Here is a 17412-nt window from a genome sequence, read left to right as displayed (position 1 = left end):
CTTCCTCGCGGAACCCGTGCTCCACACCCCCTCCCGTGCTCCAACCCCCAGCCCCGCAGACACTCCCGCACCCAAACTCCCTCCCTCTTAGTTAACTGGCATTTTTCATTTACCGGCATCCCCCATTTCCCAGCATGCTGGATAAAACAACTTTAACTGTAATAGTATAAGGTAGGAACTGTACACATTGTATTCTGTGTTGTAATTGAAATCAACATATTTGAAAACATAGAAAAACATCCAAAATATTTAATACATTTCATTTGGTATTCTATTGTTTAACAGTGTGATTAAAACTGCGATTAATAATGATTACTTTTTTAAATCATGATTAATTTTTTGAGTTAATCGCGTGAGTTAACTGCGATTAATTGACAGGGAGTGAACCCCTAACAGGCTGTTGCAGAGACTGCTCAGACCCGTCAGTGGGAGGAGCTACATCCCCCCCAGCATCACTAGTGATCGGATGCACAGGAACCTCTCTGAGTGTTTATTCCCTTGGGGTGTTTGCAGACTCAGGCATTTCAGAAGTGGCTCAGCTCCGACTGGTGAATGGTCCGAGTAGATGCGCTGGGAGAGTCGAGGTGCTTCACAACGAGCTGTGGGGAACCGTGTGTGATGACAGCTGGGATTTAACTGAGGCCAGAGTCGTGTGCAGACAGCTGGGCTGTGGAACAGCGTTATCAGCCCCAGGAAGGGCTCGATTTGGGCAAGGATCAGACCGTATCTGGCTGGATGATGTTCACTGCACAGGGACAGAAGGTTCCCTCACCAAATGCAGGGCTCAGCCTTGGGGAGACAATAACTGTAACCACGGAGAAGATGCCGGTGTTGTGTGCTCAGGTAACCTTCATCTACCACCCTGCGTGTTGTAGGGAGCGGTGTGGGGGCTCAGTAGGGGACGCTCATGCTCTCCCCTTGAAGTCAGCGCTGGCCCCAGTGCCCTAGTGCAGCGCTAGGGGGCCTGTGCTGTTGGTAGGGGGATGTCAGTAGGGGGCGCTCTCCATTTGTAGTTGTGCTGGCCCTAATGCCCCAGTGCAGTTCCATGGGCCCCTAGCATGAGGAAGCCTTGTCTGTGCCCACTGAGGGGCAGCTCCCCAACTCCCTCGGCCACACGCCACACAAGCTGTGCCCTCTAGGCCTTTTGTGGGGGAGTGACCTCCTTCCAGGTTGGCAATAGGCACACTTCACCCCTCGGTCCTCCGAGCGTCCCCTGCAGCACCTATTCCCTGTCCCACAGGGCACTCACAGCAGTCACAGATCTGCTGCTCCCAAAGGAACAGGGCCCCAAGGTGACCGGCTACACCTCCCATCTCTGCCCCAATCAACACACAGCTCTAGATCCCTTCAGAGTGACACCAAGGACAAGTGATTTCACAGAGAGTAGAGATTCGAGGGGTAGCAAGGAGAAGGGTTGGAAAGAAATTGTTCCATGGGAAATAAAATCAAACTACATTGACTAGAGCCTAGACCAGGGATCTCAAACATGCGGCCCATGGGCCGCATGCATCCTGTGGAGTTATTTCCTGCGGCTGCGAAGTTCCCCTCACCCGCCGCCCCAGCACGCTGTGTCCCAGCTCCTGTGCCTACCTCCAGGTGCTTCTTGCCACCAAACAGCTGTTTGGTGGTGCTTAGCACTTTCCAAGAGGGATGGCGGAGGAGCGGGGAGCTGCATGCTCAGGGGAGGAGGCGAAGAAGCAGCAGGGCAGGGGCGGGGATTTGGGGAAGGGGTTGGAATAGGGGCAGGGATGGGAAGGAGTTGGGGTTGGGACTTTGGGGAAGGGGTTGGATTGGGGGTGGGGAAGGGGTAGGAAGAGGCAGGGCAGGGCCGGGGCCTCATGGATGGGGTGAAATGGGGGTGGGGCCGGGGGCAGCGGGTGGGGGGCTTTTGTACCTTGATACGGGTATGTCTACACTACGAAATTAGGTCGAATTTATATAAGTCGGTTTTGTAGAAAGCGTTTTTATATAGTCGATTGTGTGTGTCCCCACACAAATGCTCTAAGTGCATGTAGTCGGCGGGTGATTTCAGCTCTAGTGATCACTTAATCACAAAAAGAAATTAATCCCAAAAGACTCCTAATGGAGCCTTAATTAGCTCTATCTTTGAAGAGTGGTGAGGGGCAGATTAAACCATGCCTAGACCTCTTACACACAACGCACACCTCATCTCCACCCCCTCTCACTTTTAATAGGTATCTGGTGTCTGATACCTGGTTAGTGGGTTTAGTTCAGTTGTGGGTGACCCCCTCAGTCAGGGCAGGCTAAGCCCAGTTCTGCTGCCCTTTACTCAGGAAATCAGAACAACAACATTACACTACCCCTGCATTCAAGTACTACAGTGATTTGTAACCCAGCACCAGCCAACACAGCTCTGTCTGCTGGATACCTAGGCAGAGTGGGTGTGTTCATGTAAATTCCGTCTGGTCCTGAAGCCCTTCCCCCTCCCCAGTTTATCACTAGCTGTCAGGGGAGAGCTCATTCCAACCTTGCTTACCTTTAGCTTGTTCAGCCATCTGACTGTGCATCCTCAAAGCCCACTCTTCTGACGGGGCTCTCCTCCACCACGACCACGTGTGACTGTCTGTATTGCTGCCCCACAGGCAGACGGAGAATATCGGACTAAGCCACATTTCTGCATTGTAGCAATTCCTCGGGTCAGTCCAGTCAGGGGCCCGTTAAGCCTAGTCCAGGATCTGTATCCCAGGTTGCAAATAGGCAGATACAAGTTAGGGCTTCTGAAAATCCATGAGCAAGCCAGTCTCTGTATCCTAGAGTTGCTACCCCTCTGTGAGGGCACAGTTGTCAACCCAGCTCTGCCATCATTCATCTGAGACTGGTCCTGGACTGGCAGCACTAGACCCCACTGCAGCAATAGCTGCCACAAAACGATGTTGCCAAGTCAGTCGTGACAAGTGAGGAGGAATCGCAGGGGCAGGTGTTTGCTTCAGGAGGGGGCCAACCTGCTTGCAGGAAGTGTGCATTGCCTCTGCACTGGGCACAACCCTTGTCAGCCTGGTGACATGGCCGGCCCACAGCATTTTGGCACCTGAGGCGGGGAGCTCAAATGATGCCCCCATACCTCCTCGCTTGGGCCAAAACTTTGAAAGGTCTCAATTCTGCCTTCTTCCTGTTCTACTCCTCTCATGGTACTGCTCTGCTACCTACCCCAATAAAGGAGAACTAACAACTTAGAATGCCTTGTTCAAAAATTTTAAGAAACACTTAACTTTCAAACACCTGAACAGCAAATGTAATGTTTCTTGTCTGCATAGTAAACACTGGCATTTTTATCTGTTTGAATAATGAAAGTGGTGCTTTCCGTGCCTTCTTGGTTGCAAAGATTTGAACTGCTTCCTGCTGAAGGTCCGCAGTCTGGGCCAGCTCATGCTCTATTGAGATGGTTGCAAGGCCGACCAGCCTCTCCTGTGTCATTGTGGAGTGTAGACGTGTTTTTATTAACTTCAGCTTCAACATCACGCATGTCATCATGTGTCAACACTGTCTCTAGTGCCTGCTTTGCTGGTGTAGGTCTTCTTGAGGTATAGTGAGGAGTTTTGGAATATCATACAATATCCCAAATATACTGCTGTGTTCCTTGAGCTGCCTGAAACGTTCTTCAACAGATTGTATTGCACAGTCTAGCATCTGGTTAAAGAATTCAACTTTGAATTGTTGTTTGGGGTCTCTTGTGGGATTATCCCGTGCCTCGTAATCAAAATGTCTTCTTCTTTGGTGACTCTTGTATTCTTGAATGGGTGGGAAAATAGCTTCAGTGTTGTGGTGGAAAAATTAACCACGCGTTCTGTTTGGATCAGAACCAAGCCTGAGGCTCCTTTATTGATTGCAAGAGCAGGGGAGTAACAGCTCTAAATAGCTGCCCCGCCGCATACAGAAAATACAGGAGCTTATATTGCTGAAAACCGCAATTTGTTAAGCCCACTTTCTTCAACAGCATTTTCCTTATTTGGCATATAGTGCAAGTTTCAACAGTAGCTTTGCCTTATTTGGAGTTTAGGAAAAACAAGCTTTTCCTGTTATTGACAGGTGTTTTCTTTGCGGTTAATGGTTTTTTTCTAGCTTCTGGCGGTTATGGTTACATTTCTTAAGCTGTGCTGTTTGCAATCGCCCCTTAATGGAATTTTCCACACTCTTTTCTTATGCTTCATATACACAGTTAGCTTGACCAAAGTTTTAGGCCTACTTGGGAAATTTAGGCCTACTTGGGTCCACTGAATTTTTCCTCCACAGTGTGAAGTTCCTCTGCCAACTTCTGTGCACTCTTCAGAATGTTTTGAAATCCCGCATCTGACCGGTAAGACTAGAGGTATGACTTTGCTTTGTCCAGTTGTTCCATTGCTCCAGATATATCAAGGTCAGCAGCTTGGAGTCTCTTGCTTAGAACATTTATTTCGAACAGTATGTCATGTCACAACACTAAGCCACAGAGAAATTTGAAGTTATGTATGTTTCTGGTGATTCCATTTCCCTCTGCCACTGTTCTCCCACGAACAGTTCCTGTCATAGCATTATCCTCCATAATGGCAACTGTGGCATCATCTATCTTCCCAATTCGGTGTTTGGTAGGCTTTATCGCCTCCACTCAATTTTCCCATCGTGTGGCACTCAGTGGTTTCAGTGTCAGAGAGGATGTTCCCAGAAGTTGCTTCAAAATTTGCCATCGATGAGTTGATGCAGAGAAAAATACATAGATGCTTCGAATTACATTAAAAAATTCAGCAGCCTCACTAGAAGCTGATGCTGCATCACTGACCACCAAGTTCAATGAATGAGAACTGCATGGGACAAAAAAAGCTCGAGGGTTTAACTCTCGGATCCGTGTCTGCACTCTTCTGTTGTTTCCGCTCATGTTGGCACCATTATCGTAGCCCTGACCTCGCGTGTCAGGTATCAGAATTCCCGTATCTTCCAGCTTTTTAAGAAGCACATTTGTCATACCAGCTCCTGTAGTATCATCAATGTCAATAAATTCTAGAAAATGCTCTGACAGTCACCATTGCAGGGACATTTTCACTAGGTTCTGTTGATGTTACAAAACTCACCATTAAAGTCATTTGTTCCGTATGGCTGATGTCAGATGTGCAATCCAGAATAACAGAGTAATAGCTTGCTGACTTCAGATCTGCCACAATCTTCTGTTTGACTTTTGTTGCCAGTAACTGTATGATCTCATTTTGAATTGTTTTTCCAAAGTAGTGGTGTGTGCCATCAGCTCCACAATGTTAAGGAAGTTTCCATTGTTTGGCACATCCAGCTGATCTGAAGTGCCACACAGTGCTAGGTTTTGGGTAGCAAGCATTCTCATAATGGCAATGAGCCTTTTCCAAACATTTTGCCAGTAAAGAGACTCTGATGCAATCTTCTCTTGATGCTGATCATCTATGGTGGCCTTTAACCTTAGTTTCATCTCAAGCTCTTTCCACCTATGGAATGAATGCTCTCTGGTGATTTGCTGCCTTCTCATGGCATGCCAGATTTCTAGCCAGATTTTTCCAGTCCTTTGTTCCTGTAGAACCCAGTGTGGCTGGAACATTAGACTAGAAGAGTTTGCAACAAAAAGAGTATGCAGCATTTTGGGTTTTTGAGTACATAAGCCCTGGCTTCTCCACTTTGTCACCATTGGGGATTTCATGCCAGTAATGTGTTGGATGGAAACTTCTATTTTCATTGTCTTTGGGGAACATGAAGTTTTTCACTTGCTGTGGCCCATGCAGTACAAGGAAGTCCCTCAGGCTACTGCTCAAGTGGGTCCACAGTCCTGGATCATCTAGACTTCGATGCTGATGTCAGGCTAAGGCAACCACTAATGACACAGGTGGCTGTGTTCAGCTCCCAATCACCAAGATGCTTATGCCAGTGTCTGCCCTGCAGCACTGCACAGTATCCCACTGGAGCGAATACCAGCCCCAGGAGTGAGGGTGTAAATCTGCTCCCCAGGAGGTTCCCACCAGCTTCTACATGAAGGCAGTGGGGGGGAAGGGGGATGATCTTTTTCATTAAGTGCTCTAGTGGGAGCAGTAGGTCAGACTGCAGTCTAGTTTGCCTAACTACGTGACAGCTGGCCAGAACGGGAGTGGAAAAAGCCTGGTCAGTGGTGGGGAGCTCTTGACAGGACCTCACTGTGTGCAGAGACTGGTCAGACCCATCAGCAGGAGGGGCTATATTCCCCATTGACACGAGTGATCAGATGTAGAGGAACGTCCCTGAGTGTTTATTCCCTTGGGGTGTTTGCAGACTCTGGCATCTCAGAAGTGGCTCAGGTCCGACTGGTGAATGGTTCGAGTCGCTGCGCTGGGAGAGTGGAGGTGTTTCATAACAAGAAGTGGGGAACCGTGTGTGATGGCGGCTGGGACTTACAGGATGCTGGAATCGTGTGCAGGCAGCTGGGCTGTGGGACAGCGCTATCAGCCCCCGCCGGGGCTCACTTTGGGCAAGGATCTGACCATATCTGGCTGGATAATGTCACCTGCACAGGGACAGAAGTTGCCCTCTCCGATTGCAGGGCTCGGTCTTGGGGAGACAGTAACTGTACCCACGGAGAAGATGCTGGTGTCGAGTGCTCCGGTAACTTGCATCCATGACGTCACTGTGGGTGGTGCAGGTTGGGAAGTTTTCAGCACAGATCCAGCTCTCCTGTCTGAGTCAGCGCTGACCCCAGTGCCCCAGCATGGTGCTGAGGGCCTGTACTGCAGCGAGCAGGATGGGGTCTCAGTAGGGGGCTCTCTGCCCTTTCACTCAGTGCTGGCCCCAGTGCCCCAGCACAGCACTTAGGGCCTGTGCTGCAGGGAACAGTGCGTGCGCCTCAGTGAGAGACCCTCCCCATCGCTGATCGCTGTGATCCCCCTGCCCCACTCCAGCACAATGAGGTGCTGGGTAACCGTAGATCCCATTTGTGGGATTTGGGGTCGAATGGAGCCTGCAGCCGCTCAGGGGTCCGTTTATGTGGGTGTCCTACCCCTGCCACCCCCGGTGATTTGCAGCTCAGCTAATTACCCCTGGACCTGTAATATCCCCCACTGCTGTGACTGGAGATAGGGTTCTTCTTCACTTCCTCTCCTACACAGCCCATCAGTTTCTGTGCCCTGTCTCTCAGCTACTCTGTTCCACCCCAGAAGTGGCTGCATGGCAGTGGTGGGGAGTAGGTCTGTCAAGTGACCAAAAAAATGAATCGTGATTAATCGCTCAATTAATTGCGCCTTTACACAACAATAGAATACCATTTATTTCAATTTTGGGGGAATGTTTTCTTCATTTTCTAATATATTGAATTCAATTACACTACAGAATACAAAGTGTACAGTGCTCACTTTATATTTATTTTTGAGTACAAATATTTGCACTGTGAAAAAGAAACAAAAGAAATAGTATTTTCAATTCACGTTATACAAGTACTGTAGCGCAATCTCTTTATCAGGAAAGTTGAACTTACAAACGTAGAATTATGTACAAAAAATAACTGCACTCAAAAATAAAACAATGTAAAACTTTAGATTCTACAAGTCCACTCAGTTCTACGTCTTGTTCAGCCAATCACTCAGACAGAGAAGTTTGTTCACATTTGCAGGAGATATTACTGCCTGCTTCTTGTTTACAATGTTATCTGAAAGTGAGAACAGGCATTCGCATGGCACTGTAGTAGCTGGGGTCACAAAGTATTTATGCATCAGATGCGCTAAAGATTCATATGTCCCATGCTTCAGCCATCATTCCAGAGGACGTGTATCCATGCTTATGATGGGTTCTGCTCGATAATGATCCAAAACAGTGTGGACCAACACATGTTCATTTTCATCATCTGAGTCAGATGCCACCAGCAGAAGGTTGATTTTCTTCCTTGGTTGTTCAGGTTCTGTAGTTTGCGCATTGGAGTGTTGCTCTTTCAAGACTTCTGAAAGCATGCTCCACACTTGGTCCCGCTCAGATTTTGGAAGGCACTTCAGAGTCTTAAACCTTGGGTCGAGTGCTGTATCTAGCTTTAGAAATCTCACATTGGTTCCTTCTTTGCATTTTGTCACATCTGCAGTGAAAGTTCTGAAAACAAAGAACATGTACTGTCATCGTGCAAGACTGGTTTAATATGAAATATATGGCAGAATGCAGGTAAAACACAGAGCAGGAGATATACAATTCTCCCCCAAGGATTTCAGTCAGAAATTAAATTAACACATTATTTATTTAACGATCGTCATCACCGTGGATGCATGTCGTCTGGAATGGTGGCCAAAGCAAGAAGGGGCATGTGAATGGTTAGCATATCTAGCACATAAATAACTTCCAATGCCAGCTACAAAAGTGCCATGTGAATGCCTCTTCTCACTTTCTGGTGACGCTGTAAATAAGAAGCAGGCAGCATTATCTCCCGTAAATGTAAATAAACTTGTTTGTCTTAGCAATTGGCTGAACAAGAAGTTGGAGTGAGTGGGACATGTAGGCTCTAAGTTTTACATTGTTAAGTGCAGTTATACAACAACAAAAAAATCTACATTGTATTTTGCACTTACACGAGAAAGAGATTGCCCTACAGTACTTTTATGAGGTGAATTGAACAATACTATTTCTTTTATCATGTTTACAGTGCAAATATTTGTAATTCAAAATAATAATAAAAAGTGAGCACTCTACACTTTGTATTCTGTGTTGTAATTGAAATCAATATGCTTGAAAACGAAGAAAAACATCCAAAAGTATTTAATAAATTTCAAGTGGTATTCTATTGTTTAACAGTGTGATTAAAACCGCGATTAATTTTTAAAATTGTGATTAACATTTTAGTGTTGATTGCGTGAGTTAACTGCGATTAATTGACAGCCCTGTTTTAAAATAAAATGTTTCAGGTATTCCACATGTGGATTCATTTTCCACTAGCCTCCTAGAATGTTCTGGACCTTTGTAGAATCTCTTGAAACCTTCCAGACTTTCTGAGAATGACATTTTCCTCAAAGCTCCTCTAGCTTTTCTGTTTCTGGTGTTGACGCTCGCTTACCTCCTCACTGCTGGAGAAACACAGGCCCAGCACACGAGATAACCCGTAACTGCCGATACTTGGAAGGGGCGAATTAACATGCTCAGTATAAGGCAAGCAGCAACTTGTGGGTGGGGTTGGGGGGCATGTGACCCCGCACCCAGGCTGATCAGCTGCTCTGAGACAGAGTTAACTGTGATTAATTGATAGCCTTAGTGGGGAGTGAATGCAGTTGCAGAGGTTATTCAGACCAGTCAGTGGGAGGGGCTATGTCCCCCAGCATCACTAGTGATCAGATGCACAGGAACCTCCCTGAATGTTTATTCCTTTGGGGTGTTTGCAGACTCAGGCATTTCAGAAGTGGCTCAGCTCCGACTGGTGAACAGCTCCAGTCACTGCGCTGGGAGAGTCGAGGTGCTTCACGACCAGCAGTGGGGAACCGTTTGTGATGACAGCTGGGACATAACTGATGCTGGAGTCGTGTGCAGGCAGCTGGGCTGTGGGACGGCGTTATCAGCCCCAGGAAGAGCTCAATTTGGGCGAGGATCGGACCGTATCTGGCTGGATGATGTTCACTGCACAGGGACAGAAGCTGCCCTCTCTGATTGCAGGTCTCGGCCTTGGGGAGACAATAACTGTAACCATGGAGAAGATGCCGGTGTTGTGTGCTCAGGTAAACTTCTTTCACCACTGTTGCAGGGAGCAGAGTGGGAAGCTCATTCTGGGGCATTGTCCTCTCACAGCCAGTGCTGACCCCAGCGTCGTGCTTTGGGGCCTGAGCTTCAGGGAGCAATATGGCAGTTCCAGTAGAGGGAACCTAATTCCCTTGTGCGTTCTATGGGCTTGTGCTGTAGGGAGTGTGGGGGGGGGACTCAGTAGGGGGCACTCTTCCTTTGAAGGCAGTGCTGGCCCCAGTGCCCCAGTGCGGTGCCAAGGGCCCCTGGCATGAGGAAGCCCCTTGTCTGTGCCCACTGGGGGGAAGCTCCTCGACTCCCTTGGACTCAGACCATACAAGCCGTGCCCTCTAGGCCTTGTGGGGTGGCCTCTCTCCAGGTTGATGATAGGCAAACTCCAGCCCCCAGCCCTCCAAGTGTCCCCCTGCAGCACCCAGCCTCTGTCCCGCTGGGCATTCACAGCAGTCACAGATCCGCTGCTCCAAAAGGAACAGGGCCCCCAGCTGACCAGCTCCAACTCCCATCTCTGCCTCGATCAACACACAGCTCTAGATCCCTTCATAGGCACACCAAGGACAAGTCATTTCACAGAGTGTAGAGATTCAAGGAGTAGCAAGGAGAAGGGTTGGAAAGAAATGGTTCCATGGCCAATAAAATCATACCACGCTGACTAGACCCTAGACTTATTGAACGAGATACTTTTCTGTCTGGTAGAGCAACACTCACCCCACAGTTCTTCCAGGGCTTTACTCCAGGCTTGGCTGTGATCTCCTGTTCCTGAGACAAACACTGTCAGCCACCTCCTGGGTGAAAGGGAGCTCTTTTCCCCTCTCCTCTTTCTTCGTAGGTATATGACACTGATAGACCCCGGTCATCAGCAGGCGGGATCAAACCTGGGACCTCTGGAGCTTAGTGCATGAGTCTCTGCCTCATAAGCTGTAGAGGAGACTCATTTTATCTCTCTATGTGGTCTCGGTGAAACTAGATGGGACAGAACACAGCACCCACGAGGTGTGGGGCTTACAGATATAGACCATTGTCTTCTCAGAGGAGATCTCTCTTCCGAGACTTGTTCTGAGCGTCCTTTGTTTTTGCATATTCTCAGGCCCCCACAGGGCCCAGACAGTGAATATAGCCTGTCTCCACGGCTGTGCTTTGTTCTATGCGCTGATTGGCTCGGCCGAAGGGATTGCCATGGCGCAGGTGACAAGCTTTACTGCAACACTTCTGCAACCTCATATTTTACATCTCTCTTCACCTGTGTCCTATACAAAGATCTTGCCCCTATTAGGGAGACCAGCGGGCTGCTGGCTCTTGGTAGAGACCTCACATACCACCTTTGGTGAGCTATTGTGCACACAGTATATCTCACCCAGGGGATCCCCATATAACTCTAGGCATCCCTGTGCCCTCTTCCAGTTGGCATCCAGTTATACCTGGGCCTGCTGTAGCACTTAGGGGACCTGGGTAACTGCAGCTTCTACTGGTTGGATTTGGTGTTGACGGAGCCTGCAGCCGCTCACTCAAACTAAAAATCCAGGGCCAGTTTCTCAAGAGTCCGGTTCCTAATCACTGTGTTCTGGTGGATTTGCATTTCAGGAATTTGGCCCTAAATTTGTAACTTCCCCAAAGGCTGCACACAGGACACGCAATTCTTTGTTACTTCCTGTCCTGCACAGCCGACATATTTCCCTGTCCTCTTTCTCAACTGCCGTGTCCTACCCCAGGCTGCATATCAGTGGGGGGAGTCTTCTTCTTTTGTGTATGTCACAAGTTGATATCTAAGTACCCCTTCCCCCAGTGGTGTCAGAAGTGACCAGGGATGGGTTTAATATCTCGGGGTTCCTTCTCAGCAATATAACACAGATCCGGGTTGAGCATCCACCCAGTAACCAAGGGCAATTACACACCACCCTGTGGGTGCTTCTATGAGGCAAAGCTTTCCCTCTTGCAAGCAAATAGTGTCAGTGCAGAAAAAAACTTTTTAATAAAAGGAGGGAAATCCCCTCGCATTAACTTGAGAAAACGCCGGAAGAGCAAAACAGCTATCCCAGAGTATGTTGGGCAGTGTCTTTTGCCTTAGGATCTTGAGTCCAGCAACCAAACGTTCCTTTAACGTGTCCCTCCCTTCTCTCTCCACTGACCCCACTCACAGTGACTGTCCTTGGTTAGTGAAGACCCAGAGTTCAGAGGTGCACCTGTGTGAGTTCAGCTCCCACCATGGGGGCGGGGAGGAGAGCGCCTGGCTCGCTCTCCTGTCTGGGTGCTTGCTCTGGTGGCAGCTGCCCTGCCAGCCACTCATCACTCTGCTCGCCCTCACCTCCTGCTGCCCCAGGCCTCTCTACTGTGACCTCTGCAGGTCGCTCTCTTGAGGCTCCCCCCAGCTCTCAGTGACTGTCAGTTCTTAGTGGAGAGACCTCAATGCTGAAGCAGGCTGGGCAGAAACACTGTCTCACAGCAGGTGATTTCTGCTCTAGTGATCACTTAATCCCAAAAGATTCCTAATGGAGCCTTAATTAGCTCTACCTTTGAAGAGTGGTGAGGGCATAGGCGCCAACTTTCCCTGGTGCTGGTGGGTGCTTGTGTCCACCCGGCCCTGCCCTGACTCCACCCCTTCCCTGCCCCCATTCCAACCCCTTCCCCAAAGTCATTGTCCCAACTCCGCCCCCCCACCCCTATTGGACCTCTTCCCCAAGTCCCCTCCCTGGGCCCGCCTCTTTCCCGAGCACGCCATGTTCCCCTTCCCCCACCCCCCCCAGCCGCATGAAACAGGTGTTTCGTGGCACAAGTGCTGGAAGCTAGGGGGAAAAGCGGGCACGCGGCGCGCTCAGGGGAGGAGGCGGACATGGAGTGGAGGCAGAGGAGAGCTGGGTGGGGAGGTGGGGAGCTGCCGGTGGTGCAGAGCACCCACCAATTTTTTCCCATGGGTGCTTCAGCCCTGGAGCACCCACAGAGTCGGCGCCTATGGGTGAGGGGCAGATTAAATCATATCTAGACCTCTTACACACAGCCCACACCCCTCAGCAGGAACACCCATGTCCACCCCGTCTCACTCTTGATAGGGGTCTGGTGTCTGAGCCCCCTGGTTAGTGAGTTCATTTCAGTTTGTGGGTGACCAACACAGCTCTTTCTGCTGGATACTATGCAGAGTGGGTGTGTTCATATAAATACCGTCTGGTCCTGAATCCTTTCCCCCTCCTCAGCTCATCACTAGCTGTCAGGGGAGAGGTCATTCAGATCTTGCTTCCATCTAGCTTGTTCAGCCATCTGACTGTACATCCCCAAAGTCCCGTCTTCTAACAGGTCTCTCCTCCATCACGTGTGTGACCATCTGTACTGGTGCCCTACAGGCACACTGAGAAGAGCGGGCTAAGCCAAATCTCTGCATTGCAGCAATTCCTCTGGCCAGTCCAGTCCGGGGCCTGTTAAGCCTAGTCCAGGATCTGCATCCCAGGTTCCAAATAGGCAGATACAAGTTAGGGCTTAGAAAAACATCCAAAATATTTAATACATTTCATTTGGTAGTCTATTGTTTAACAGTGTGATTAAAATTACGATTAATAGTGATTAGTTTTTTAAATCACAATTAATTTTTTGAGTTAATCGCGTGAGTTAACTGCGATTAATTGACAGGGAGTGAACCCCTAACAGGCTGTTGTAGAGGCTGTTCAGACCTGTCAGCGGGAGGCTCTACGTTCCCCAGCATCACTACTGATTAGATGCACAGGAATCTCCCTGAGTGTTTATCCCCTTGGGGTGTTTGCAGACTCTGGCATCTCAGAAGTGGCTCAGCTCCGACTGGTGAACGGCCCGAGTCGCTGCGCTGGGAGAGTCGAGGTGCTTCACAACCAGCAGTGGGGAACCGTGTGTGATGACAGCTGGGATTTAACTGAGGCCAGAGTCGTGTGCAGGCAGCTGGCCTGTGGTATGGCGTTATCAGCCCCAGGAGGGGCTCGATTTGGGCAAGGATCAGACCGTATCTGGCTGGATGATGTTCACTGCACAGGGACAGAAGGTTCCCTCACTGAATGCAGGGCTCGGCCTTGGGGAGACAATAACTGTAACCACGGAGAAGATGCCGGTGTTGTGTGCTCAGGTAACCTTCATCTACCACCCTGCGTGTTGTAGGGAGCAGGGTGGGAAGCTCATTACAGGGCATTGTCCTCTCACAGCCAGAGCTGACCCCAGTATGATGCTTTGGGGCCTGTTCTTTAGGGAGCAATATGGCAGTTCCAGTACGGAGTGTTCTCTCAGTCTGTGCTGACCCTAATTCCCCGTGCGGTTCTATGGGCCTGTGCTTCAGGGAGCGGTGTGGGGGCTCAGTAGGGGACGCTCACGCTCTCTCCTGGAAGTCAGCGCTGGCCCCAGTGCCCTAGTGCAGCGCTAGGGGGCCTGTGCTGTTGGTAGGGGGATGTCAGTAGGGGGTGCTCTCCATTTGTAGTTGTGCTGGCCCTAATGCTCCAGTGCAGTTCCATGGGCCCCTAGCATGAGGAAAATTTGTCTGTGCCCGCTGAGAGGCAGCTCCCCAACTCCCTCGGCCACATGCCACACAAGCTGTGCCCTCTAGGCCTTTTGTGGGCGAGTGACCTCCTTCCAGGTTGGTAATAAGCACACTTCACCCCTCGGTCCTCCGAGCGTCCCCCTGCAGCACCTATTCCCTGTCCCACAGGGCATTCACAGCAGTCACAGATCTGCTGCTCCCAAAGGAACAGGACCCCCAAGGTGACCAGCTCCACCTCCCATCTCTGCCCCAATCAACACACAGCTCTAGATCCCTTCAGAGTGACACCAAGAACAAGTGATTTCACAGAGAGTAGAGATTTGAGGGGTAGCAAGGAGAAGGGTTGGAAAGAAATTGTTCCATGGGAAATAAAATCAAACTACATTGACTAGAGCCTAGACCAGGGGTCTCAAACACACGGCCCGTGGGCCGCATGCATCCTGTGGAGTTATTTCCTGCGGCTGCGAAGCTCCCCTCACCCGCCGCCCCAGCACGCTGTGTCCCAGCTCCTGTGCCTACCTCCAGGTGCTTCTTGCCACCAAACAGCTGTTTGGTGGTGCTTAGCACTTTCCAAGAGGGATGGCGGAGGAGCGGGGAGCTGCGTGCTCAGGGGAGGAGGCGGAGAAGCGGCAGGGCAGGGGTCGGGATTTGGGGAAGGGGTTGGAATAGGGGCAGGGATGGGAAGGAGTTGGGGTTGGGACTTTGGGGAAGGGGTTGGAATGGGGGTGGGGAAGGGGTAGGAAGAGGCAGGGCAGGGGCGGGGCCTTATGGAAGGGGTGAAATGGGGGTGGGGCTGGGGGCAGCGGGTGGGGGGCTTTTGTACCTTTATATAGGTATGTCTACACTACGAAATTAGGTCGAATTTATAGAAGTCAGTTTTGTAGAAAATGTTTTTATATAGTCGATTGTGTGTGTCCCCACACAAATGCTCTAAGTGCATGTAGTCGGCGGAGTGCGTCCACAGTACCGAGGCAACCATCGACTTCCAGAGCGTTGCACTATGGGTAGCTATCCAGCAGTCTCCACCGCCCGTTTGAATTCTGGGTAGAAATCCCAGTGCCTGATGGGGCTAAAACATTGTCGCGGGTGGTTCTGGGTACATATTGTCAGGCCCCCCTTCTCTCCCTGCCTCTGTGAAAGCAAGGGCAGACAATCATTTTGTGCCTTCTTTCTTGAGTTACCTGTGCAGACGCCATACCATGGCAAGCATGGAGCCCGCTCAGCTAACCGTCACCGTATGTCTCCCGGGTGTTGGCAGACGTGGTACTGCATTGCTATACAGCAACAGTTTATTGCCTTTTGGCAGCAGACACTGCAGTATGACTGGTAGCCATAGTTGACGTAGTCCAGGGTGCTCTTTTAACCGATCTCAATGAGGTCAGGGGCGCCTGGACAAACATGGGTGTGATTCAGCCAAGTCATTTCCCTTTTAAGTTTCTTTTAATCTGCAGCCAGCAGAAGACGCTGGCCAGCAGTCATACTGCACCGTCTTCTGCCAAGCACCCAGGAGATGACGATGGCTAGCAGTCGTACTGCACAGTCTGCTGCCAGCAAGATGTATAAAGATAGATGAAGTGGATCAAAACAAGATATAGACCAGATTTGTTTTGTATTAATTTTCTCCTCCCTTCCTCCGTGAAATCAACGGCCTGCTAAACCCAGTTTTGAGTTCTATCCTTGAGGGGACCATTCTGTTTCTCGCAAAGCCACCCCCTTTGTTGATTTTAATTCCCTGAAAGCCAACCCTGTAAGCCATGTCATCAGTCGCCCCTCCCTCCGTCAGAGCAATGGCAGACAATTGTTCCGCGTCTTTTTTCTGCGTAGACGCCATACCACGGCAAGCATGGAGGCCGCTCAGCTCACTTTGGCAATTAGGAGCACATTAAACACCACACGCATTATCCAGCAGTATATGCAGCACCAGAACCTGGCAAAGTGAAACTGGGCGAGTAGACGACGTCAGCGCGGTGACGAGAGTGATGAGGACATGGACACAGACTTCTCTCAAAGCACGGGCCCTGCCAATGTGGGCATCATGGTGCTAATGGGGCAGGTTCATGCGGTGGAACGCTGATTCTTGGCTCGGGAAACAAGCAGAGACTGGTGGGACTGCATAGTGTTGCAGGTCTGGGATGATTCCCAGTGGCTGGAAAACTTTCGCATGTGTAAGGGCACTTTCATGGAACTCTGTGACTTGCTTTCCCCTGCCCTGAGGCACAAGAATACCAAGATGAGAGCAGCCCTCACAGTTGAGAAGCAAGTGGCAATAGCCCTGTGGAAGCTTGCAACGCCAGACAGCTACCGGTTAGTCGGGAATCAATTTGGAGTGGGCAAATCTACTGTGGTGGCTGCTGTGATGCAAGTAGCCAGCGCAATCAAAGATCTGCTGATATCAAGGGTAGTGACCCTGGGAAATGTGCGGTCATAGTGGATGGCTTTGCTGCAATGGGATTCCCTAACTGTGGCGGGGCCATAGACGGAACCCATATCCCTATTTTGGCACCAGAGCACCAAACCAGCGAGTACATAAACTGCAAGGGATACTTTTCAATAGTGCTGCAAGCACTGGTGGATCACAAGGGACGTTTCACCAACATCAACGTGGGATGGCTGGGAAAGGTACATGACGCTCGCATCTTCAGGAACTCTTGTCTGTTTCAAAAGCTGCAGGAAGGGACTTTCTTCCCAGACCAGAAAATAACCATTGGGGATGTTGAAATGCCTATAGTTATCCTTTGGGACCCAGCCTACCCCTTAATGCCATGGCTCATGAAGCCATACACCGGCAGCCTGGACAGTAGTCAGGAGCTGTTTAAATACAGGCTGAGCAAGTGCAGAATTGTGGTAGAATGTGCATTTGGACGTTTAAAGGCGCGCTGGCGCAGTTTACTGACTCGGTTAGACCTCAGCGAAACCAATATTCCCACTGTTATTACTGCTTCTTGTGCACTCCACAATATCTGTGAGAGTAAGGGGGAGACGTTTATGGCGGGGTGGGAGGTTGAGGCAAATTGCCTGGCCGCTGGTTACGCACAGCCAGACACCAGGGCGGTTAGAAGAGCACAGGAGGGCGCGGTACGCATCAGAGAAGCTTTGAAAACCAGTTTCATGACTGGCCAGGCTACGGTGTGAAAGTTCTGTCTGTTTCTCCTTGATGAAACCCCCACCCCTTGGTTCACTTTACTTCCCTGTAAGCTAACCACTCTCCTCTCTTCCCTTTGATCACTGCTTGCAGAGGCAATAAAGTCATTGTT

The 17412-nt window shown here is 50.0% G+C and overlaps 1 protein-coding gene across 1 annotated transcript in view; it reads left to right on the top strand.

The window, feature by feature from the left end:
* The window catches only part of LOC102937321 (deleted in malignant brain tumors 1 protein), an 86553-nt gene that overhangs the window by 38917 nt on the left and 30224 nt on the right, over nt 1–17412 (top strand). Inside the window, exons 10-13 of the mRNA XM_043534838.1 lie at nt 514–843; nt 6256–6585; nt 9327–9656; nt 13424–13753. Of these exons, the coding sequence (XP_043390773.1) occupies nt 514–843; nt 6256–6585; nt 9327–9656; nt 13424–13753 (1320 nt within the window). The remainder of the gene's footprint in view (nt 1–513; nt 844–6255; nt 6586–9326; nt 9657–13423; nt 13754–17412) is intronic.

This window comes from Chelonia mydas, chromosome 23, assembly GCF_015237465.2.
Source record: "Chelonia mydas isolate rCheMyd1 chromosome 23, rCheMyd1.pri.v2, whole genome shotgun sequence".
Lineage (NCBI taxonomy): Eukaryota > Metazoa > Chordata > Testudines > Cheloniidae > Chelonia > Chelonia mydas.
The sequence above is the reverse complement of the archived record's forward strand: the minus strand, read 5'-3'. Positions and strand labels throughout refer to the sequence as shown.